Source organism: Catharus ustulatus, chromosome 3 (genome assembly GCF_009819885.2).
Source record: "Catharus ustulatus isolate bCatUst1 chromosome 3, bCatUst1.pri.v2, whole genome shotgun sequence".
Classification (NCBI taxonomy): Eukaryota; Metazoa; Chordata; class Aves; order Passeriformes; family Turdidae; genus Catharus; species Catharus ustulatus.
This window is the reverse complement of record NC_046223.1, coordinates 116,823,729-116,846,955: the sequence shown is the minus strand read 5'-3', so window position 1 is coordinate 116,846,955 and position 23,227 is coordinate 116,823,729. Positions and strand designations below refer to the sequence as shown.

Sequence of the window (23,227 nt, the reverse complement as noted above, 5' to 3'; positions counted from 1 at the left end):
AGCTCTGCTCTCACAGGATTAGGTTGAGCCAGGGAGGAGTTTCCTGGTGCTTTGCCCATTGCACTGCTGGCCACAGCACAGGCAATACTGCCCGTATTTATATATTTATATATTTATATATTTATATATTTATATATTTATATATTTATATATTTATATATTTATATATTTATATATTTATATATTTATATATTTATGTATTTATATATTTATATATTTATATATCTATATATTTATATATAGATATATTTATCTCTATATATGTATATATATATATATATATATATGTATATTTATATATTTATGCAGGGACACCCCAGGGTGGTCCCCATGGAAAGGACATTCCCAGGGTCCAATCCTGAGCCCCTGGATCCCTCCACCCCGACCTCGTGGCGCAAGGGCAGCGCGTCTGACTCCAGATCAGAAGGTTGTGTGTTCAAATCACACCGGGGTCAGGCTGGGACACCGCTGGCACTGCTCTGCTTTTCTGGAGGGCTGTTCTGTGGCAGGGGAGGGCTCAGGATATGGGGAACAAAATGTCAGGATATGGGGAACACGATGCCCAGAGCTCTCCTTTGAGAAGGGAACTGTGCTCGATGGAAAATACGGGTCAGGATGAAAGCAGGGAGGTTGTGGTGTGGTGGTGTCAGTGGTTAGTTTTGTCTTTTTGCCTTCACTCAGAGTCAGGATTGAATGCTCGAGAGATGGATTTCTTGTTCTGACTTGGTTGTTCATTAAATTTTATCTAAAGTGCAGAGAGTTCTTCAGCACTTCTAGCTATCAAGCCAAAAGAGAGAAAATGAAGGTGAATCTAGCAAATTACAAGGTATTTTAAACCTAACTATCCAATAAAAAGCTAACATTTATATTATTTATACTTTTGACCTGATAACCAAACACCTGTGACCCACACTGTGGTACTAACTATCAAATCCAAAAACTGCTACCTGAAATCATGAAGAGGAAGAAACAGAAGAAAGAAAGAGACAATGCCCAAGAACATCCATCTTGTCCCATACCTATTATTATATTCTAAAACCTCAAATTCAAAACTCTTTGCCATGTGAAATCACACACTTCTATTCTAACTACACACCAGTGATTTTAACTCCGTCACTCAAATTGGAAGCTTCTCCAAGGCTTCAAATCAAAAGCAATGTTCCTTTGGGAGTTAGTGCCAGAAAGCACAAAAATTCAAAACTCCCAGGCTTCAGGGTTCCAACATGGTCAGTGTCTGCCATAATCTACCTCAAGAAGGAGGTAATGTCTTCCTCAGGAAAATGCAGGATTTCTTTTTAACTGTAGACTCAGTCATTTCTGGAGGATCTGGAAATGCTTGCCTGGCAGGGTAACGTGGGGTGGTGTGGTCAGCCCAGGGGGAGAGGAATCAAGAGCAATTAATCTGTGTAGGATGATGGAAAAAGAGACAAGTTTCTGCTGAACAACATGGAAAGATCTTTTCAAGAACATTAAGAAAGATCATCTGGAAAGCTCTAATCTGGGCAGTTACAGCTCCAAGTCTACCTGAACAATATGGAAACAATCCTTCAGAAAATCATGCCCAAAAGGAGGAAAGATGTGAAAACGAGTGGAAGGCCAAAGGATTTACCAAAGGCAGACAAGCTTTGACCAGAAGAATAGATTTCTTTGAATAGATGATTTCTTTGGTAGTCAGGTGGACATCGAGGAACACAATTTCTCTTGACTTTGGTTTCACCTCTGACAAGGTCGCCCAAACGTGTCCCTGCAGCAGGACACACACACAGAGCAGCTGAGCTCAATCCAAAGGCAAAGCAAAGCGCCAGCACCACGCACTGAGGGGTTTGGGGTCAGGGCTTGGTGCTCCAGGGGACCCTTCACTGCTGGGAGCTGAACTGGGTGTGGTTTGGTGCCTGTGCTGGCAGCAGAGGCTGCTCCACAGAAGGAAGGACACGGCCAGGCTGGCAGGGACATGGGGGTGGCCAGGGGACAGGGCCAGTGGCGCAATGGACAACGCGCCTGACTACGGATCAGGAGATTGCAGGTTCGACTCCTGCCTGGCTCAACACTTTTAGCCCACAGACATTCCTCCTGCTCCCTTTGTGAGCACCTTCCTTCTCCTGCCCACCATCCATCCTGCCTCAAGCTCCTCATGTCCTGTCCCACACTCCAAAAGGGGCAGGGCTGGGGACCACACCAGAGCCAGGGCACCTCCTCAAATCCCACAGCGGAGTGCAGGTACCTCCAAACTGCTGTTCCACAGGCAGGACAGAGCCAGCACTCCCAGAGTGTCCTGGGACCTCGTGCACCCTCCAAGGCTCACACTGGTCCTGCTACCCTTTGTCAGTGCCTTGCCGAGTTCTGCATGTGACAGTGATGGTCTCAGAGTAGGACAAATCTCCATACAAGCTTTGGAGTTTCCGTCCTTGGAGTTATTAAAAGCTTGATTACAACTGTCGTCAATGACTGTTGTCCTCTGAGCATGGATTAGATCACCTGCTTCCCAGGGATCTCCTCAGATCTAATTTTTCTGTACATAATTAATTCTGTCACAAAGCCCATCCATTGATGGGAAGCCCCCAGAGCTCCAGGAGGGCCAGTGGCGCAATGGACAACGCGCCTGACTACGGATCAGGAGATTGCAGGTTCAACTCCTGCCTGGCTCGCATTTTCCTGCCCACAGCCTGGCTGTTATATGGATGGTGACAGGGGACATCTTTCTCCATGCTGCCCTGCCTCTCTCTGCTGTTGTCCCTTCTTGGTGGGTGTCTTGGTTTGAAAGACAGGAGTCTGCTAAGAAAGGCTGGAGACTCTCTTGAAATGGAAAATGTAACCCCTTCCCTCCAAATTATTAGAATTTTGAAATTAAGGGGCTCTCAGGCAAAAATATGGGAATTAGGAATAACAGTTCTTTACTAGGGAAATTAAAATAGAAATACAGCACTACAAAGAAACAAACCCCAAACCCTGACACAGTCAGAGTACAACCTGACACCCGTCAGGCAGGGTGTTGGCAGCAGTCCCATTCCATGGTGGCTGCATCCTCCTGCAGTGACAGATGTGGCTCAGTTGGAGCAGTGCTCCTGTACAAGGTGCAGTTTCCCAGTGATGATGTGGAAAGGTCTGGCTTTCCTCTGGGATCCACTGGAAAAAGGCTGCTCTGATGTTCCAAATCTCAGATTTTATCTGGGTAGGAAAGGCTTGGCTCCTCCCCCTGGCTGGAGCATCTCCCCATGGGATGATGGAATTTTATCAGTCATGCCCTGGGACTCAATGGCAATTAACAGAAGAGATCTCCTGGAGGAAGGATGGGTTGTAGAAAAGATGAAGAACACCATCCCATCCGGTTTTTAACAGCTGGACCATTAGCAGAGGATATCTCCTGTGGAGATAAGGAACACTGCCTCACCTGGTTTCAACAGTTAGTGATAAAATACAGACTTTGGGTCACATCCTGTATTGCAACCCAAGACAGGGGGCTTCCTGCACAGCAAAACTTCCCTTGCATTAGGGGAGGTTCGGACTGGATACACTGGAAAAAAAAAATCTCTGTGAGATGGTAAATCACTAAAAGAAGAACCCAGAGAAGTTGTGGCATCTACATCCTTGGAGATATTCAGAGTTTGAACATGTAGTACTGATCTGTATGTCATAAATTAAGCAGAAGTCTGGATTAGAGACCACCACATTCAATTTCCAACACAAGTCACTGTTATTTGATGTAAAATTCCCATTTCCATGTTCTTTTGTTGCGTCATTCTACATTTGCACACCCATGGCCCTGTCATCACTGTTTTGTACCCTCTCTGTGTCTGTGACTTGGGTCAGGAAGGTCGAAAATATCCATGTGCAGGGTAGCCCAGACCAATTGGCCATCAAGGAAGATCTTGCTACAGCCCACCTGTCCACCCCTCTGTTACCAGACTAGAACAAGTGGAGGGGGCCTTGGGATATTCTTTCCCCTCCACTGGGCATCACAGCTTCAGAGAGTTCTGTATGGGCTGGGAAGTTTAACTACACATTCCATGAGGAAGGCAAAATGCCCTCCAACCTCCAGAGTAGCTGAGCTGAGCCTGGAGCTTGGTACAGACATCTCCTCTCCTGGGTGGTAGAACCAGTGAATCCACAGATGCGGAGGGCAAGGCTGACATGGAAGGGGTAGGAGGGAGCAAGGTGAGATCCTGTCATTTCCCTTTAATCACCAATACATCCAGGTGCTCCTGAAGTGAGGACAGCAGGGATCAGAACAAATTGCTCAATGGACTATGAACACACCTGACTATGGATCAGGAGATGCAGGTTTAAGTCCTGCCTGGATCACCCTGAAGCTGGTGGTGGATGTGACATGGCACAGCTGTTTTCCTGAGGTCCTTGACCTTCCAGGCTCTTTTCCCATCTCTCCATTATCACCATCACAGGAGCATCATTTTGTGACATCAAGGCTGTGAGCAGGGCACTGCTTCCAGAACAGATCCTGGCAAGGCATTGACAAAGGACAGCAAGACCAGAGTGAGACATGGAGGGGGCTGGGGATGAGGGCACACAAGGTGTCAGGACATCCTGGGAGTGCTGGCTCTGTCCTGGCTGTGGAACAGCAGTTTGGAGTTACCTGCACTCCGCTGTGGGATTTGAGGAGGTGCCCTGGCTCTGGTGTGAGCCCTTTTGGAGTGTGGGACAGGACATGAGGAGCTTGAGGCAGGATGGATGGTGGGCAGGAGAAGGAAGGTGCTCACAAAGGGAGCAGGAGGAATGTCTGTGGGCTAAAAGTGTTGAGCCAGGCAGGAGTCGAACCTGCAATCTCCTGATCCGTAGTCAGGCGCGTTGTCCATTGCGCCACTGGCCCTGTCCCCTGGCCACCCCCATGTCCCTGCCAGCCTGGCCGTGTCCTTCCTTCTCTGGAGCAGCCTCTGCTGCCAGCACAGACACCAAACCTCACCCAGTTCAGCTCCCAGCAGTGAAGGGTGCCCTGGAGCACCAAGCCCTGACCCCAAGCCCCTCAGTGCGTGGTGCTGGCGCTTTGCTTTGCCTTTGGATTGAGCTCAGCTGCTCTGTGTGTGTGTCCTGCTGCAGGGACACATCTGGGAGACCTTGTCAGAGGTGAAACCAAAGATAAATGATGTTCCTTAGTGTCTATTTGGCCATTGAGGATGAAATTGTATCATCCCAGAGTGTTCTGCCCTTGGGAAGTCCACGATCCCTGTCTCCAGTCATCATCATATCCTTCCTGCATTTCAGGAACATTTCTTTCATAATCTTCGCCTGGCCTCTGAGGTGGGATGGACCAGGCTCTTTTACTCTTTCCTTGAAAAAACTCCTCATGGTGTCCATCAGAAACCTCTTTCTATTTCCATCATCTTACACTGAATCATTGTCCTTAAACACTCCAGGAATTCCCTGGACTGACTGTACCACCCTACACTTCCAGGGAAATATCACATGAAGATAAGCCCAGTTCTTCCAGGAGTGACTGAGCCTGCAGTTGTGAAGCTTTTTCCACTTTTCAGAGAAAGCCTTCACTCCCTTCAGCTTCCTCATGAGGCAAAGAGCAGCAGACACTCAGCACACCTCCCTGCTTTGTCCTGAACTTTGGTTATAACCTGTGAATCAAGGGTTTGATATCCATGAATATTCCAGGTGAATGGGGCCTCTGTCCCCAGAGGAGATGCTGGGCCACCATTTCTCTGTCCCTCTGGAGACACCACATCCAGGAGGTTTTTTTTTTTCCTGGGAGACGCTCTGCATTTTTTGCCTTCTTCTGAAGTATCTCATTTAAAGCCCTCTTTATTTACCAAGGCAAGGCAAGCAAAGATGGTGCCACTCCTGCCAGGTGAAACAAAATTCCCATTCCCTCAAAGGATGCCCCAAATTCCAGGATGATATTCGAGCAGGATGTGCCCCATCCCTGACCTCGTGGCGCAATGGCAGCGCGTCTGACTCCAGATCAGAAGGCTGTGTGTTCAAATCACACCGGGGTCAGGATGTCCCCTCTGTGGGCGTGTGAGATGCCCATCTCCTGGACATTTCATTTTGCCCTCCCACTCTGTAGCTCTGTATCCCACATCCCTGCTGAAGGGCAGTGGATGAACCGTGGCGGAGTGTCTTTCCTTGCTGGATGAGTGCTCAAAGTATCTTCAAAGTTACACTTCTGCACAGTATACCTGCAGCTTCCCCTCATCCAGTTTGCAAAACTGACAGGAACAGTGGGCACCCAGATGTGGCTTCATGTCTAGGTATCAGTTCTTCTGGTCTCAAAATCCCTTTGGAAGGGCAAGGATCTGTTAGGGGCGATAAAATGAATTTGTATGTCCTTCTTTAGGTTGAATAATCCAAATTTCTCCCCATCTCTCCTTGCATTCTCCATATCCAATTCCCCCACCACCCTGGTGGCTCTCACTGAACTTGCTTCACTATCTCAGTGAGGTTTTTTTGTTGATTCTGTTGAAACACCTGGCTGTGGAGAGCCCAAACTGAGCCATCAGGATCTTTACCTCTCTGCTTAGTCTTTTCTTGATTCCCCATGGTGAGATGGACAGAGGGGATGGAGGGCTGGAAAAAAAGGCTTGAATCTGGAGGAATGACCTTCTATGAGTTATAATTCATAAAAGGTAGCTGAACTCCTTGAAAGGGTCTTTCAAGTTGAATTAAAAAATACATAAACAGGAGACATACCGAGATAAGAAAATGGATCAACAAGAAAGACAAGAACCTAAGATCCCTTATCCCATAACTCCTCGAGTGCCCCCAAAGGGTTGAGTGAGCAGGGATTTTCCTCAAGATGTCGCTGCCTCACTGCTTTCAATGCCACAGGATCATCGAGGTTGGACAAGACCTCCAAGATCATTAAGTCAAATGTCCTTGGCTCTGTCTCCATGATGTGATTTTCTGTTCCTTTGACTTCTCAGAATGGAAAGAAACTTGGGTATTTCCTTTTGCAAATCTTCCACCCATGAAAAAGCCCCAAACAGTATGATTTTCAAGATGCTGTTGTTGGCACAACTGGCACTCTCTTGAAAGGATATCTGGTGGGAAGCATTATTCTTGTCGACTTCCCATCAGAAGTATTTTCACTGCAGGCAAAGGGAACAGTTTTATATTTCATAAAAAATGCTGAATCCACAACTATTCTCATTTTTCAAAGGTCCAAACTCTTCTGAAAGCCTTTTTTTAAAGCAGGAGAGATTTGAGTCACAATCTAGGGAAGGGGTCCCTGCTCATGACAGGGGGGTTGGAACAAGAGGATCTTCAAGGTTCCCTTTCAAACAAAACCATTTGGTTATTCTATGAAGAGCCTGGTGATGAGGTTTAATCAAAGGGACACTTCAACAGAGAGTAAAACTTGATGTCTCCCATTCAAGGAAAGTTGTCATAAGCTACTTAATAACAAAGATTATTTCATAATCTTGAGTCTCTCCAAACGTTTCCAGTTAAAATACTCTGTCTTGCGTAGACAAGGAAATCTTTGAGGCTGTATCAAAAGGGGAAATGTGAAGGAGAAAGGCTTAAAATACTCTATATTGCTGCAAATTCCTGTTAGAAATGCTCCTTTCTATATAACTTCATTTTCCAATGAAAACCCAGTTCTCAGGGAATTGTGATCAGCCTTATTGAGGTCTGTTACACAAAGTAGTTTACTCTGAATATTGACATAGAAGTTGCTTGACCAGAGCAGGATGTGAAACCTGAAGCTGGGACTCCTTCACACAGTGACAGATTGGGTTCAACTCTGGACTTTTTGTGTCTGGTAGAAATGTTTTTCTGTAAAAACTTGAAGTATGCTTTGTCAGGCAGCAAGTTGGTTTAGTTTTTGTTTTTCTGTCTGTATAAGTGTCACTCTTGTGTCACCAGGCTTCCTTCTAGAATGATCTCATGACTATTTTGGAAGCTGAAGTTTCATTTTCATTTCTGTCCATCCTGTTGGCTCGAGTCTCAGTGTCCAAGTAAGGGCAAGGACACATCTCCCTGTGAGTGACCAAAGAAAAGTTGTTTTTGATCTGCTGGACCTTCCTAAGGATAGAGATCACAGAAAAACAGAATGGGCAAGGTTGGAAGGCACCACTGGAGGTCACTTGGGCCAACCTCCCTGCACAAACAGGCTCATCCGAGAAGATATTGCACAGGATTTTGTCCAGACAGTTCTGGAGTATCTCCAGTGAAGGAGATTCCACAACCTCTCTGGGCAACCTGTAGGTTCTGTTTGTGGAGGGAGGCTCATTCCATGCAAAAAAAAAACATCTTTAACCTCTTTATTCCCTCAGTACTTGAATCAATCAGTGAAGTGGCTGCTGGAGAAGTGATGGAGGAATCTGTTAACATTTAGATACCAGGAAGAATTTCTTCATGGAAAGGGGGGTCAGGAGTTGGAAGGGGCTGCCCAGGGAGGTGGTGGAGTTTCCATCCCTGGAGGTGTCCCTGGAATGACTGGATGTGTCACTCAGAGTTCTGGGCTGGTGACAAGGTGAGGATTGGTCACAGGATGGACTCAGTGGTCTGGGATCTTTTTTCCCACCTAAATAATTCAGTGATTCTGTGGTTCTAAATGTCTCTCATTTTTTTTTCTGGCCAAGCCTGTCCCTGGTGCTCTCATCCCTTCCCTGTTTACATCTACATCTCAGTCCTGCCTTAGTGTGGAGCAGGATGGGGGTGCCAGGGCTGTGATGCCCCAGTTTTCCATGTGGGGATGAATTTTTATAAACATCTTCAGCAATGGCACGGGAAAAAAAAAAAAAAAAAAACAAAACAGGGAGTGGGGTTTTGGCAATTTTATTTCAGCTATTTAAATGCCACATTGACAGCAGGGAGCTTCATAAAATGGAGTAAGTGGGAAATATGTAACAGAAGTATGTGGGGGTAATGGATTTAGGGGAAAATAACCCAGGTTGTGACACTGGCTAATTTCTTTCCCAATGTACATTTTGTTGACAGCATGTGGTTGAAATTTATCTTTATCTGCAATCAGGAGTCAGAAGGGCTTTCAGCTTGTACACTGGTATCTTTAAAATCAGGCCATAAAACAGTATGGGATGGATTATCAGCTAATAATCTCCAAGAGAGAAATATTTCCTTGGATTTCTTTCAGGGGAAAACAGCAATAAAAAAGGCTCAAAGCAATTTCTTATCTCTATCTCTGTTGCAATTCCCAAGCCTGAAAATCATCAAACTTCTTTGTCATCAGATTCCAGACCTTAATTCATAATTAATTTCTTGTAAACTATTTTTTTATATTTTTCAGCTGTTCTGCCAGGTGGAGACCCAGGATGAACTTATGAGTGATTTTCAGGTTGCTGTCTGAGGAACTGGGTGAATAGCAGAACAAATTCCAAGAAAACCTGGACAAAGCACAGGGACCACCCTTGTGAGCAGACACCAGTGCTGGAAGTGAGATGTAGATTTTTAAAGTGAATAAATGTCTAAATGAATACAAGCCAGAGCTCACCAGTTTGTAGGCACCCATCCTTCTAATTGCACTCCCTGCTCTATCACAGTCCTTTTCAAAGCCCCAGAATGTGTTAGACACTTTTAATGCCTTATATTTGCAGTGAAAAATTCATGATGGGAATTTTTCCCAAGAGAGAAAAAATGGCAAGATGAGGCTGCTCAGCACATCATTGCTCATCTCCCAAAGCTGATAGAGAAATAATACAGCTCTTAGACTTTTGAGCATGGAAAATCAACCAAGTTTCTTTACTTTGCCTGAAATTTTCCCTGGGATTTCATTCCTTATGTAAGAACAGGAGCTGTGTGAAAATGGGATTTGATCCAACAGCTGGGCTTCCTTCTTTCCTTTTTTTTCCCTTTTTCCCTTCCTTCCTTCCTTCCTTCCTTCCTTCCTTCCTTCCTTCCTTCCTTCCTTCCTTCCTTCCTTCCTTCCTTCCTTCCTTCCTTCCTTCCTTCCTTCCTTCCTTCCTTCCTTCCTTCCTTCCTTCCTTCCTTCCTTCCTTCCTTCCTTCCTTCCTTCCTTCCTTCCTTCCTTCCTTCCTTCCTTCCTTCCTTCCTTCCTTCCTTCCTTCCTTCCTTCCTTCCTTCCTTCCTTCCTTCCTTCCTTCCTTCCTTCCCTCCTTCCCTTCCTTCCTTCCTTCTGAGATTTTATATCATATTCCACTAACCAAAACTGTTCTTGCAAACTCACTGCACAACACCCATGTCCTTGACATGGGGGAAATGGTTGATTAAATGCAGACCTGCTGTAATCTGAAAGGTCAATTAATTTTTAGGGTAAAAGCCAGAGATTTCACTTACTTGTGGTGTGATTGCAACAGCTTTGGTCCCACTAATGTACCAGCAGAACTGCTGAGTATCCTGGGCAGGAGGAGGGGAAGGAGGGAAGGAAAGGCTCCATCAACCCTCTCCTGTGAGAACATCCATAACAAAATGTCCTGGAGCAGCACCATGGCCGTGTTGGCAGTAAAATGGTGTAGGGACAGAGGTGCAGGGCTGGGTCTGTAATATCAGCTCAACTGGGTCCAGACCAAGTGTCACCAATCCATGGGGGTTGGTATGGGGCTAGGAACCACTCCCTGTGTATTGTGTTTTGTTTTCTTTTTTTTTTTTTTTTTGCCAGATTTGGGATTAAAAGCTTGAGAGATGATATTTTATGTTTATTAGTTCTTATTTATATTACAGTGAGTGCTACAGCACTTTTAGCTAATAAGATAAAAATGGCAAAATGGCAACATATCTTTTTTTTCTAACAGGCTTTGTAAGACCAAAGAGTCCAATTAAAAATGGACACCTAAATTATTTCAGTCCAATTAAAAATGGACACCTAAATTATTTTTACTTTTAATCCATAACCAAACACCCGTGACTTGCAATGTGGATTTTTCTATTAAATTAAACAAGATTCCACCTAGACCTGTGAAGAAGAAGGTGAAGAAGAAAGAAATCTCCATCCTAAAACCTCCATCTTGTTCTATATATTGCTATATTTCAAAACATTAAAGTTTAAATTTTTTAACCATATGTTATTACACACTTCTATTCAAACTACACACCAGCGATCCCAGTTTTATCTTTCAATTCTGGAAGCCTTCTCAAGGCCTCAGGTTAAAAGCAGTGCTTTCTTGAGGGTCAGTGCCTGTCAGCACAGAAAGTCTAAAATTCTCAGTGTCCTAGTTTGGAGGAGAAAGGCAGGAGCTTCTCTTTGAAATGGAGAATGGAAACCCCCTCCCTCCAAATTATTATAATTTTGAAATCAAGGGGCTCTCAGGCAAAGATATGGGAATTAGGAATAACAGTTCTTTACCAGGGAAATTAAAATAGAAATACAGCACTACAAAGAACAAACCCCAAACCCTGACACAGTCAGAGTACAACCTGACACCCGTCAGGCAGGGTGTTGGCAGCAGTCCCATTCCATGGTGGCTGCATCCTCCTGCAGTGACAGATGTGGCTCAGTTGGAGCAGTGCTCCTGTACAAGGTGCAGTTTCCCTCCAGAGCTCCAGTGGTGATGTGGAGAAATCCGGTTTTCCTCTGGAGTCCAGTGGAGAAAGGGGCTCCCTTAGTGTCCCAAACCCTCTGTTTTTATCTTGGTAAGAAATGTTGGGCTCTTCCCCCTGGCTGGAGCAACTTCCAATGGGATGCAGTAATTTTATCAGTGCCACAGTGGGACTCAATGGCCATGAGCAGAAAATGACTGGCTGGAGGAAGGATGGGTTGTGAAAAGATAAAGAACAATGCCCTGCCTGGTTTCAATGGATGCCCATTAGCAGAATAACTCCCAGGGAGATCAGGATCACTGCCCCACCCTCAACAGATGGTGATAGAACAGATACCTTTTATCACATCCTGTATTGTAACCCAAGACACTCAAGTTTCCAGGGTTCCAACACCTATGGACAGTTTTAATCCAGCCACCTATTCCTGAGGGTGAAGGAATTTAACAGTATGGACATAGGGCCACCCTTGTTGCCTCAGAATCACAGAATGGTTGGGGCTGGAAAGGACCTTTGCACCCACACCCACAAACCCAACCTCAGTGCCCCTCTGGGGGACTGGAGATGGGGGTAAAGGTGAGTTAAACTCTGTTTTATACCCCCAGCAAAGGTGTGGGAGTGAAAACGCATGGGTGACTCTTGAGAAATGCAGCCCTGAACGCTGCTAGGAAGTCTTGGCCTTTCCAAAGGTCAGTTCCTAGAAGAGTGTGGCTCATTACCCAGGAGGAATCCCATCCTTGAAGGAGGGGGTGAGGTGCTGCTCTTCGAGACGTGGTTTCCCAGAAAAGTCATGCACAGGGGAGCAGGAGATTTTGGCCCTGTGTGGCTCTGTGCAAAGGGGGTTTGGGGTCACTGAAAATCACCTCGAACGTTTTGTAAACTTCAGCAGATGAGGCAGGATGGTTTGTGCCATGTCAACATGTCTGCAAGGAAGGGCAATCAAAAATGAGCAACTCTGTGACTTCCCTGTTTTTTGAGGGATTCTTCAATGCTGGACTGTGCAACTGCTGCAATGTCAGCCCTGGTCCAGGCTGAGGTTGGAGCAAACCTCATCCCCCAGCACAGAGACCAACGTGGTGGGGGAAAATACCTGTGAGTGGAGAGAGGAAATGAAAGGAGAGGCAGAAAATAGATTTATGTGGTGCTCCCAGAGGTTCATCTGATAGATCACAGAATGGAATGTTTTGGGTTGGATGGGACCTTAAATTCCTCCACTTCCACCCCCTGCCAAGGGCAGGGACACCTTCCACATCCCAGGTTGCTCCAAGCCCCATCCAACCTGGCCTTGGACACTTCCAGGGATGGAGCAGCCACAGCTTCTCTGGGCACCCTGTGCCAGGCCCTCCCCAACCTCATTCTTATCTCAAAGAGATATTTAAAGGACATCAGATATCAAACAAATGCTCAGAGTCCTGTCTCTGTGCCTCCTAAAGATAACATAGTCATCTGAAAAGTGCTTTCAACCCACAGAGAGTGTAGTTCCAGGAAAAAAACAAATTTCAGGAAAAGAAGTTTCAAGAAAAAAAAATAATTGGAATTTAAACTAGAACCTGGACAGCAAACAATTAGGTGATGTAGGAACAAGTAAAGAGCCAGGCTCTGCCACTTCTCACCTCCAGCAGATGTGACCCATTGGGTGGGAGAAAGCAAAATTCCACCCCCAGCTCTGTCCCCCTGCATTACACAATGCCCTGATTGCCTCATCGGAAATTGGTGATGTGCTTGATGATGTCATGGCTTGCACAACTGGGTTTTGTCCCTGATATTGACCTTTGAAGTCATGGGCTGCTTTCCAGAGGGCTAGAAGTGAGGTAACTGAGTAAATCAAAGTATCTCATTATTTCAGGTGTCTCCTACAGGTAGCTGGTTTTCAGAAGTGTCCAAGACCAGGCTGGACAGGGCTTGGAGCAACCTGGGATAGGGGAAGGTGTCCCTGTCCATGGCAGGGGTGGGACTGGATGTTCTTTAAGATCCATCCAACCCAAACCATCCCTTGATATGATATTTCAAGCCATATTTTAAAACTGAATGGACACACTTTTTTGTTAGATTAGTGATACCTTTCTTTTTAGTGTTATCCCTCACTGTGTGCCCTCCATACAAGTGGAGATCTGCAGTGGTTGACTCACAGAGTGGGATTTAGACATCCATAATCGCTGTGATTTCTCTTGGGGTTGGTGGCACCCAAGCAGAGACAGGAGTGAAAATGCACAATTCCAAACTTTGATCAGGACACTGACCTGTATAGAAGACAGATGTTTAGATCTTAAAAAAAAATATTATTATTAATTATCTGTAGCAGAGCAAAGATTGCCAGCAGCAGGACAGAGGAATTCAAAACAACTGAGCCATGAGGAGGGAGAGAAGGACATTTGATGAAGCATCTTACTAAAGACTTATTTGCAGCTGGTGCCAAACCAGACAAATATGAATAATTGTAATATGATTAGTTGCAAATAAAGTCTGGAACACTTCTGGACTTGTAACAGCACCTTTCTCTGGGTTCTGGGATGGCATCTTTTGACCATACCCATATTGTGCAATTCTTGTCTTCCAGTCCAAGGTGACCTCACCAGGCTGTCTGCTGGAATAGTTCCCAGCCAGGACTAATCTTTGAAACAGGAGTTTTGGCAGAGGGCTAGCAGAGGACAAAACTGCCAGGGCTGCTCTGATAATTGAATATTGTGGATGATGAGTTTTCAGTGGTCACATCCTGAATCACTGCTCATACTCTGCTACCTGAATTAGCTTCAGCTTAATAAATTGAAATGGGATCTTGGATGTAGCAGGCACAAGGGATTGGCTCCTACAGATGAAAACAAGGAGGAGATCAATGCCATGTTGACCTGACTGATATAAATATGTATGAATTTATATATTGTGGCTACAGCATTAGCAGCTTCCTACCAGTGAACCAGTGGAGTTCCATGATTCTCTTTCTGATGATGATGGTGCCAAAGGCAGCACAACCTACCCAATACACCACAGGAGCAGACATTTAAATGATGCACAGAGGGAAGCATTCAGACCCTGCTCACTGTCTGATAAAGACACTTCTGGAGTTTTAGTCTGTCATCAGCTGTACAATAACTCTTACAAATTGAGGTTTATTTTGTAGGATACCATCCACACAGAAGTCTCAGTACTTTTCAGGAAAAGCAGCAGCACTAGGGCTGTGTGTCAGATCAGGGAACTCCTCATCAGGACCAGAGAAGTACCAGTCTTTTCTCCCTAACCTACAGCAGATCCTGCCTTTCTCTTTCTTCTCAAACATTCATTATTATTCCTTGTCACCCTCCCCTCCACAGAGGAATTCCCTTTTAGCCTGGAGGCACAGAGGACAGTACATTCTCCCAGCTGGTGTTCAGTGCTGTCATTTAAATGTCTGTTTAATGTTGACTCAGTGTCTGGGTTGCAAACACGAGGGCACAAGCAGCTGGGATCAAGGCAGCCAAGGGCAGGTAATAATTGACCAGGTTCTCAAACCTCAGCACAGCACCATCCCTGAACCTTAAATGTACAGGGGCCTCTCTTTGTGCCCTTCCAGTGACACCAGAGAATGTCTCACACACCAGGATTCATTAACTGATCTGATGCATTTTTCCTCATCTAAAAATTTTAGGATATTTCATTAATAGGAGGGATTGCCAAGTTCAGTGAGGACTGGTGGAGAGGCAGAGGTAAAACCTGCCCTGTGCTGCCACTTAGCCCATGGGAAATGGCACAAACCACCCTAATGACAAGTGACATGTGGAAACATTGTGTGCAAGAGCCAAGTGCATCCATTAGAGGACGTCCACTAATGAATTTTCATGGATGAAGCAACCTTGACCCTCATTTTCCCATTCTTATTATGCCCTTATGTGATGCCAAAGGGTAAAAACATGGAATCACAGAATGGGTTGGGTTGGAAGGGAACTAAAAGACCATCCATTTTCATCCCCCTGCCGTGGATAGGGAGACCTTCCACTAGCCCAGGTTCCTCTAAGCCTCCTCCAGCCTGGTTTTGAGCAGTTCCAAGGATGTTCCACCTTCCATTAGACCAGGCTGTTCCAGATGGAGCAACCTGGGGCAGTGGAAGGTGTCCCTGCCCATGGCAGAGATGGAGCTGGATGATCTTTAAGATCCCTTCCTACCCAAATCAGTCCATGATGCTGATTCTATAATAATGATTTGTGCCATCATTAGGAAAGCCAGGAGAATACTGGATTATGTTTTAGTTTTAATGGAACATAAGCACTAACTAACCATGTGCCTATGAGATTTTAAAGGCATATTTATAGTTACAATGGTAAAATGAAGTTTTGTCACCATCCAAATACATGTAGTCTATTTTATAATCAACCTTTCTCAAAAGCATAGTAGTTCTTAGACTTCTTTTCATTTGTCTTTAGCTGATAAGACACACTTAAGAGAAAATACTGAGGCAAACCCCTCCTACATAGCATCATGTATGGGGCTTGCTGTGAAATTTTCTGGGGGTAGTTTGTCACCCAGGAGGCAACAAGAGAAGAAAAACCTTGTCTTGAAGAAGACTGAGAAATCAGCTTGAAATGCTGTTTGCACTTCAGATTTTCCTTGCAGCATCATCTTTGGAAAGGAGCTGCTGGGGCAAAATTCTGGAAAATTAAATTGCAAAATCCCCCCAGTTCCCCTTTGCTTAGAGAGCTTGATTTCTCTGGGGTAGGTACTTGCAGCTCCTTGAATTCCCAGCTCCTGTGTGGAAGTTAATGTTCAACAGAGATCTCCAGGACTTCATCCTGGCCCTGGGTGCTGTGGGATACAGTTCCATGCACACACTTCCATGTTCCAGCCCCAGGTCACTGCTGTGCTGCATGAATTGTTCTGCTCCTTGTTTCATACAAGTCTTTCCCGGTTTTAAGCAACCAGTTTGCACATGTCTTTGTTTTTGTTAGTAGTCAAAGTCATGGAATTTTCCTCTTGCCTAGAATGACATTTTTTGGGTTGCCTGTGCTAGCAGGGCTCAAAGTGTTGCTCACTTCCATAGAATCCTGGAATCCTTGAAGGGTTTGGGTTGGAAAGGACCTTAAAACTCATCTCATTCCAACCCCCTGACACGGGCAGGGACACCTTCCACTAGACCAGATTGTTCCAAACCCATCCCTGATTGTTTCCAGGGTCACCCACCACCTCTCTGGGCAACCTGTGCCAGTGTTCTGCCACCCTCATTGTCAAAAAAAACCTTCTTCCCTATTTCCTAGAAAGCTGTTCTCCTTCTGCATGAAAAGAGAGTTGTTCAGCAAAATCTGAGTGCTGTGGCAATCCATACCACAAATTTAAGTCATTTAACTCTAATAATACATTGACTCTGTTCCAGAGGAGGGAAATAGTAAAGCCATGGAAGTGAGTGGAGCTTATTCAAATAATAAAAAGGAATCACAACCTTCCCCAGGACCACACTCTGATTTTATTTGAGAAAAACACCCTTCCCTAACACGGATTTCTTATGGACAAGTGCTTCTACTTGCACAGCATTCCCACACTGTTCTGCCTGTGTGAAAGGCAGGGGAGAGGAATTCACATTTCAGTGGGCCTTGAGAAAAACAAAAGGGTTTTATTTTTTGGTTATTCATGCTGGTGTTTGCCTCTCTGTATTCCACTAAAGAGAAAAGAGAGGGGTGAAAATTTAAATTTCTCCTCCATTGGAAGTAAGGAATGCTGGAGAGTTGCTGGCAAAGGAAAAGATCATTTTAAAGGCAAAGGTACAAAAAAAAAAAAAAAAAAAAAAAAAAAAAAAAAGAGCCCTTGGCATTTCTTGGCTAATTAGATTTTATGAGTGGGAGAGGGAAATTAGTGTTTATCTTGCTGTTATTTGCTACATAAACTCACCTTGTTGCCTCTCTCTCAGCTGCTCAAGCTACCCATTACCGTGCAAATTAAACATAAACCTCAGTAATGTTTTCATCCTTCGAACAATTCTTGGAACAAAAATGCCATTAACTCCGAGTTAAATATAATAAAAGAGGTAATAAGGAAGCAAACCACTGAAGCAGAATGTCAGAGGTAGGAACTGCAGGAACACCTGGGCTGTGAGAGTGTTTAACCTGTTTATTAGCCCAGGATTTTGTGAAGAACTTTCCCTGCATTGATCTCCTTCTAAGAAATTTTACAGCTGTGGGGATCATGCTCTGAAGTGAAGCCCAGAAGATGTTGCACTTCAAAACATTATATCAGACACATTTTTGTGGAATCAGCCCATTCCCCCAACATTTCAGGGCAATAAGAGGGGAAATATTTGGGAAATATCACAAACTTGTGCATGTATATGAAGTGGTTTATTTCCTTTAAAAGAAAAGAAACATTAGTGAGTGTTAGAACTCTTGGCTCCTGAGTTTTTTAGTGTGGACAAACTGGGACTGAATGCAGAGAGGTCAGGATTTGCACCTTAAGGCTGAAGGTAAAGCAGTGGGAATGATGTGGGATGAAATGCCAGGCTGGATGGGGCTGGGAGCAACCAGCTCTAGTGGAAGTGTCCCTGCCCATGGCAGGGGTGGGAATGAGATGAGCTTTAGGGTCAATCCCACCCCAAAACATTCTGGGATTCTGTGACACAAGTGAAGGAGGGGGAGAGCTTTTTGTCAGCCCCCTGCAGTGGGTGAGGCTGTTTAAAAAGTGACAAAGAGCAGTTGCATCACCTCAAGTCTTTCCCAATGCCTTCCTCTGCCTTTGACATCATCCACCTGGCTACAAGGATGGGGAGATGGAGACAAAATGTTACATGAGTGACAAATCCAGGGTTAAAGATGGGTCCCCACTCCGATGGTCACTGACTTCCAAGTCCTTTAAAAGAAAATGTCCAACCCCTCCTGGTGCCTGTGTTGGGAAGAGGTTTCCAAAAGCCATGAAAATTGGTGCAGCTCAGTCAGGCTTGGCTGATGGTCAGGTTATATAACTGACACACCAAGTGGAAATTCACCCTTGGGGGATTGCAACACGCTCACTGCCACCTGTAGTGATAAGGGGGAAAGCCAGTCCCTCTCAGAGAGTTCATGGCAGTTACTCATTGACTTGTCACACTTGCACAACCCCACAGCCCCTATAAATACCAGGGGTCTGTCCCACCCTTCCTCAAGCCAGCTCCAGCCAGCATTGCTCTCCCAGGTGCTCTGCAGGACCTCACAGTCCCCAAGCAGCTGACAGCCATGAAGATCCTCTACCTGCTCTTCGCTGTCTTCCTCCTCCTCTTCCAGGCTACTTCAGGTGAGAAACAAAAATCCCATGTAGAGAAAAAGGGTTTCTAAGCCACCATCAGCTGAAAGGCAAAATCTGATGGTGCAGTGGATGGGACCAGGAACATCTGTGCTCAAGATGCCACTCATCATAAAGACAACATTTGTTGGACATCTACCTCTCATCATTTCAGGCAGAAAGCTGAAGTTTTGTAACTCCTGTCACTCCCCACAGGTTCTGCAGACCCTCTTTTTGCTGACACCGTGGAGTGCCGGAGCCAGGGGAAATTCTGCCGTGCCGGGGCGTGCCCACCCACCTTCGCTGCCACGGGGACGTGCCACGGGGGGCTGCTGAACTGCTGCTCCAAGTGAGTGACAAAACTCCCTGCCTCACTGAATAACCCCCCTGTTTCTCTGAATAATCAGCAAAACCTCAGGGGGGCTTGCAGGGCAGCCCTCGGTGGGGAAGTGCAGAGGGAGAAGGAGCGTGTGTGAAATATTGATGTTGTTTAGGGAGAAAATTTATTGGAATGGAAGTTATGTATGGGAGAAAGGGTTCAGAATGGTCAAAATTGCCAAGAATTCAGTATTTTTTCACTTTGTTAAAAAAAGGAAGTTTTTTCAATGAACGACTAGGAAAATACAGTATTTATACCCACTAGGGGTTTTGTCATGCCTCTGTTTTTATTTTAAAATTTACCTAGAAAATGTTCATTTAAAGGGGCAAAAGTGTTCACAGAGCTCTGCTTCTCAGCCTCTCCCCATCTCTCCTTCCTCCCACCACTACACAGCTCTTAGAAAGGTGAAGAGGAGTTAATTTGTCAGTGAGTGGAGACTTGGGTGACCTTGAAAACCACTTTCTAATAATGTCTGGAGTTTCCCTGATAGCCAGTTGTTTCTTTCTTTCTTTCTTTAAGATTTTGAACATGCTTTTGAGGAATGATCATCTTAAAATAAAACATTACATCCAGTTACTTATTATTCTTAGAATAACTTTGTTCCATTAATGGCCACAAAATGATCCCTGCCTGCTGCAGTGACACTCACACCCCCCAAATTCAGGGCCAGGTCAGGAGAGGTTCCTGCACCTTTGATGAGGAGGACTGGGGTGATGTTATAATTCATCCCAGCCATGATGTTCAGGCAGATCCCCAGCCACTGATGTGACTGGACAGACCTTGGCTCAAAATAAAGGGAGAGCTCAGATCTATGATGTCTGAATTTTCATTCTGTGATTCCATTATTTATAGAATTACCAGGGTTTAAAAGTTCCCAGGAACTGAAGAAATCTGATGAGATGGTTCTAAAAAAAGGTTTTATACATTTATTCAGCAAATGGGGATCCTCAGTGGTTCCAGGAAACCCAAGTAATTCCAATAAGAAGACCAGGAGAATAAAATGCTGACAAATAAGATGCTAAGGATGCATTTGGGAATTCAGGAAAGTAAATGGAACCTGATATTAGATGATTTTACAAAGGAGTGAAGTGATCCCTCAGTTTCTTGACCACTCACCCTCCCTGGGAAGCAATTTCCACTGATAGCAAATGGACTGATGGGAGCAGATGGAGCATCCCCAACCTCGAATTTCTGTCAGAACATCTGCTAGACCTGACCAAAAAAACCCCAAAAACCCCAAAACTGAGCCTGGGAAAGGAACAAGACCTCCTGAGTCTGGTTTCAGGTGTAATTTTCCTACTCTTGGAAGAATGTACCTGATACTGATGGATGTCAGTGTTCAGGATTCAAGTTCTTATATTCTGTTTGATTTTCAGCTGAGCTGACCAATGCAAGAGCAGAAGTTAAAACCAACAGGGTGTTCTGAAGTATAATATAAATATTTTTTCCATCTGAGGTTACTTGAAAAAAACATTTGAATTTAGACATGAAGGGCTTGATTCAGCAGGATAAATTGAGATTTTAGTGGCATTTGAGGTGCCTTGGAGTATTTAAATCATATCAATGTATCTGGCTGAGTTAGCTCTAAGGGAAAACACTGATTTTCAGAAAAGACAGATGTCTGGAGGCCAAGCAGATACCCCAGGCCACTTCAGATGGCACTAGACTTGTGTGTTCAGTAACTACATCAAATCCCCAATCTTTATTTTGGTGTAAACTGAATTAAAAATGTTGCTACAAGTGGCCATATAACTCATTTGTACATTGATTATCTGCAGACCTGGATGTCCAACACACACAGAGAAGTAGATTTTTAAACCTGCAGGCTGAACCACCCTGTAGGCTCATTTTGAAATGCAATTCAAAAGTATTGAGGCTTTTAGAGAATGAGTTGAGGTGGCACTGCAGCACAATAACAAGACCCTTTGTATTCTTGCAGGATTTTGCCAGAGTAAGAAGAAAAAGCTTTCCTGGATCAGAGCCCTTGTGCCAGCAACATTTCCACTGCCTTGAGGAGCTGATTTTCATGGATTCCTCCTCTAGCTAAAGCCTCCTGCAAATGAGCATTAAAAGAAGCTTCCAGAGGGCATGTCCTGTTAGCACACCGCTTCTGGAGATCCGGGTTTTTCCTCTCTGAAGTCACTCCCTTTTTGCTTTTAATACTCAAGCCACCTTGGCTCCTTGGCCACCTATCCCAGCCTACCTCACAGGGGTGTTTGGAGCTTCAGTCACTTCAGGTTCATGCAGCTCTTGGAGGATGTGAAGCAATATATATATTATTATTTTATTCACATGTGAAAATAAAGGTCTTGCTAAGCCAAAAGATTTGCTGTGATATTTGTTGTTACTCACAGGAATTTCCTCTCTGCTTTGGGCTCAAGGCTCTGAGTGGGGCAGTAATTTTTAAACAAGTGAGTTTGTGCAGTCTAGCATATTCCCAAGGGATTTGGAAAAGGGAATTTGGGAAAGGGAAAGGAAAAGAGCAAGCAGTTTTGGTGATGGTATTAAAGCATTTAGGAATGAAAGCTGAGTGGGAAGAACTGTGCAGCCAAATCTTAAAAGAGAATAATTCCATGACTATATGGCAACCAATAAACACCTGCAGTATTTCAAATTTTATATCTATGTAAGAAATATAATGCACAATACATATTATAAAAGATATAAAATACAAAATATATACACACACACACGTCAAAAAATACACACACTCACACACCTGAGTTTATTAACACAGTGATGGGGTCTGAACAATCCCTCCACAGAGACAAGGTTCCAGGTGATGTGTAGAGTGGCTTTTAAAACATCAGACCTGTTTTCAACAACAGTCACAACATTCAATATTTAAAAGAACACTGCCCATAACCTGGCCATGTCCAGCTTACAAAACAGTCACTGATGATCTGTTCTACATCCCTCAAGTTCCTCTGTGTGATGTTTTTGGCTGGGATGGATTTAATTTGCCTCCCAGTATGGAGTGCTGGTTTGGATTTGTGCTGGGAACAGTGCTGATAATTTAGGGATGTTTTTTGTTATGGCTGAGCAGGATTCAGTCAAAGATTTTTCTGTTCCTCACCCCACCAAGGAGAGGGATTTGGGAGGGGACACAGCCAGGACAGCTGTCCCCAGGTGGCCCAAGGGACATTCCAGACCACGTGGGGCCATGCTCAGCAGTAAAACTTGCAGGAAGGACAAGGAAGGAAGGGACATTTGGAGTGATGGAGTTTTTCTTCCTGTTACATGTGGTGGATTCCTGCTGTCCTGGGGATGGATGGACACTGCCTGCCCATGGGAAGTGGTGAATAAATTCCTTGTTCTGCTTTGCTTGCACAGCTATTTTTTAGCTATTAATCTGTCTCTATCTCAACCCACAAGTTTTTTCACTTTCACTTTTCTGATTTTCCCCCCATTTCAGGCAGAAGTGAGCAAGGGTTGCCTGAAGCTGAATTTCCACCTTGGGTTAAACCACTACACCCTGAAGAAAATCTCTGGTATTAAATCTGGGTAAATTCAGAACAGGCTGAGCCTCAGATTTCCCTGCTAGCCCAATGAAACACATCCCTGCTGTATAAATCACAGAGCTGTTATTCCAAACAGGATTGTCTCCATTTCTGTCTCTGATGTCCATCAAGGTCTGCCATTTCAGCCCAGCAGCCACCCTCACTCCAGGCTCTTTCTTCCATTTGTGCCCAATTTCTGTGGAGCCCCTTGAGTGTCCATCTCACCTCTGCACTCCCCACGAGCCTGGGTGGAACCTTGGCCCCATGTGAGACAATTCCCACAGCTCTCCCCTGTGGGACATCTGCAGGGATCTGCCTCTCCCATCCCAGCTCTCTGCCCTGTTTCTGTCCTGCACTGACCACTGAGAGTTATTCCCTAGAATTTCCTCATTCCATGTCTGTTGAGAACTTTTCTCCTAGGACATTGGTGTTTCCCTTGGAGGGCTGGCCGGGCAGCAGCTGGAACCAAACTCTTTGATAGTGCTCAAGCTATGGGAGAAAAGAATTGTTTTGTACATATTCCCCTTGCAAAGCTGATGCAGGACCTCAGAAAAACTTGATGACCTGAAGAACTGTTCAGTTTTCAAAATGATGATTGGAACAAGGCTTTCTAAAAGTCTGCTATCAGTGATTTATCCCCCTCCCTGCTCTGCTCCACGGCCAGAACACAGCCTGGAGATGATCCCATGACTGCCTTGGACAGGCACTTCAGTCATTCAGACTGGAG

At 44.9% G+C, this 23,227-nt stretch overlaps 1 protein-coding gene and 5 non-coding genes across 6 annotated transcripts; 5 read left to right on the top strand and 1 right to left on the bottom strand.

The window, feature by feature from the left end:
- Positions 1-383: 383 nt before the first annotated feature.
- TRNAW-CCA lies at positions 384-455 on the top strand. The gene has a single exon. It is a non-coding gene; the product is annotated as a tRNA-Trp (tRNA).
- Positions 456-1,971: 1,516 nt separating this feature from the next.
- TRNAR-ACG lies at positions 1,972-2,044 on the top strand. The gene has a single exon. It is a non-coding gene; the product is annotated as a tRNA-Arg (tRNA).
- A 528-nt stretch (positions 2,045-2,572) lies between these two features.
- Positions 2,573-2,645, top strand: TRNAR-ACG. Its single transcript has one exon. It is a non-coding gene; the product is annotated as a tRNA-Arg (tRNA).
- Positions 2,646-4,749: 2,104 nt separating this feature from the next.
- On the bottom strand, positions 4,750-4,822 carry TRNAR-ACG. The gene has a single exon. It is a non-coding gene; the product is annotated as a tRNA-Arg (tRNA).
- A 1,061-nt stretch (positions 4,823-5,883) lies between these two features.
- Positions 5,884-5,955, top strand: TRNAW-CCA. The gene has a single exon. It is a non-coding gene; the product is annotated as a tRNA-Trp (tRNA).
- A 12,585-nt stretch (positions 5,956-18,540) lies between these two features.
- LOC116994616 (gallinacin-10-like) lies at positions 18,541-21,319 on the top strand. Its single transcript, XM_033056458.1, has 3 exons — positions 18,541-18,633; positions 18,838-18,970; positions 20,940-21,319. Exons 1-3 carry the CDS (start codon positions 18,576-18,578, stop codon positions 20,953-20,955), a joined length of 207 nt encoding a protein of 68 aa, XP_032912349.1. The 5' UTR covers positions 18,541-18,575; the 3' UTR covers positions 20,956-21,319.
- Positions 21,320-23,227: the final 1,908 nt, after the last annotated feature.

Excerpts from the sequence above, each read along its gene's own strand:
- LOC116994616 (XM_033056458.1), top strand. The coding sequence starts at position 18,576 with ATGAAGATCCTCTACCTGCTCTTCGCTGTCTTCCTCCTCCTCTTCCAG. Across the intron at positions 18,634-18,837 it reads CCTCTTCCAGGCTACTTCAG|GTTCTGCAGACCCTCTTTTT; the intron begins GTGAGAAACAAA and ends CACTCCCCACAG.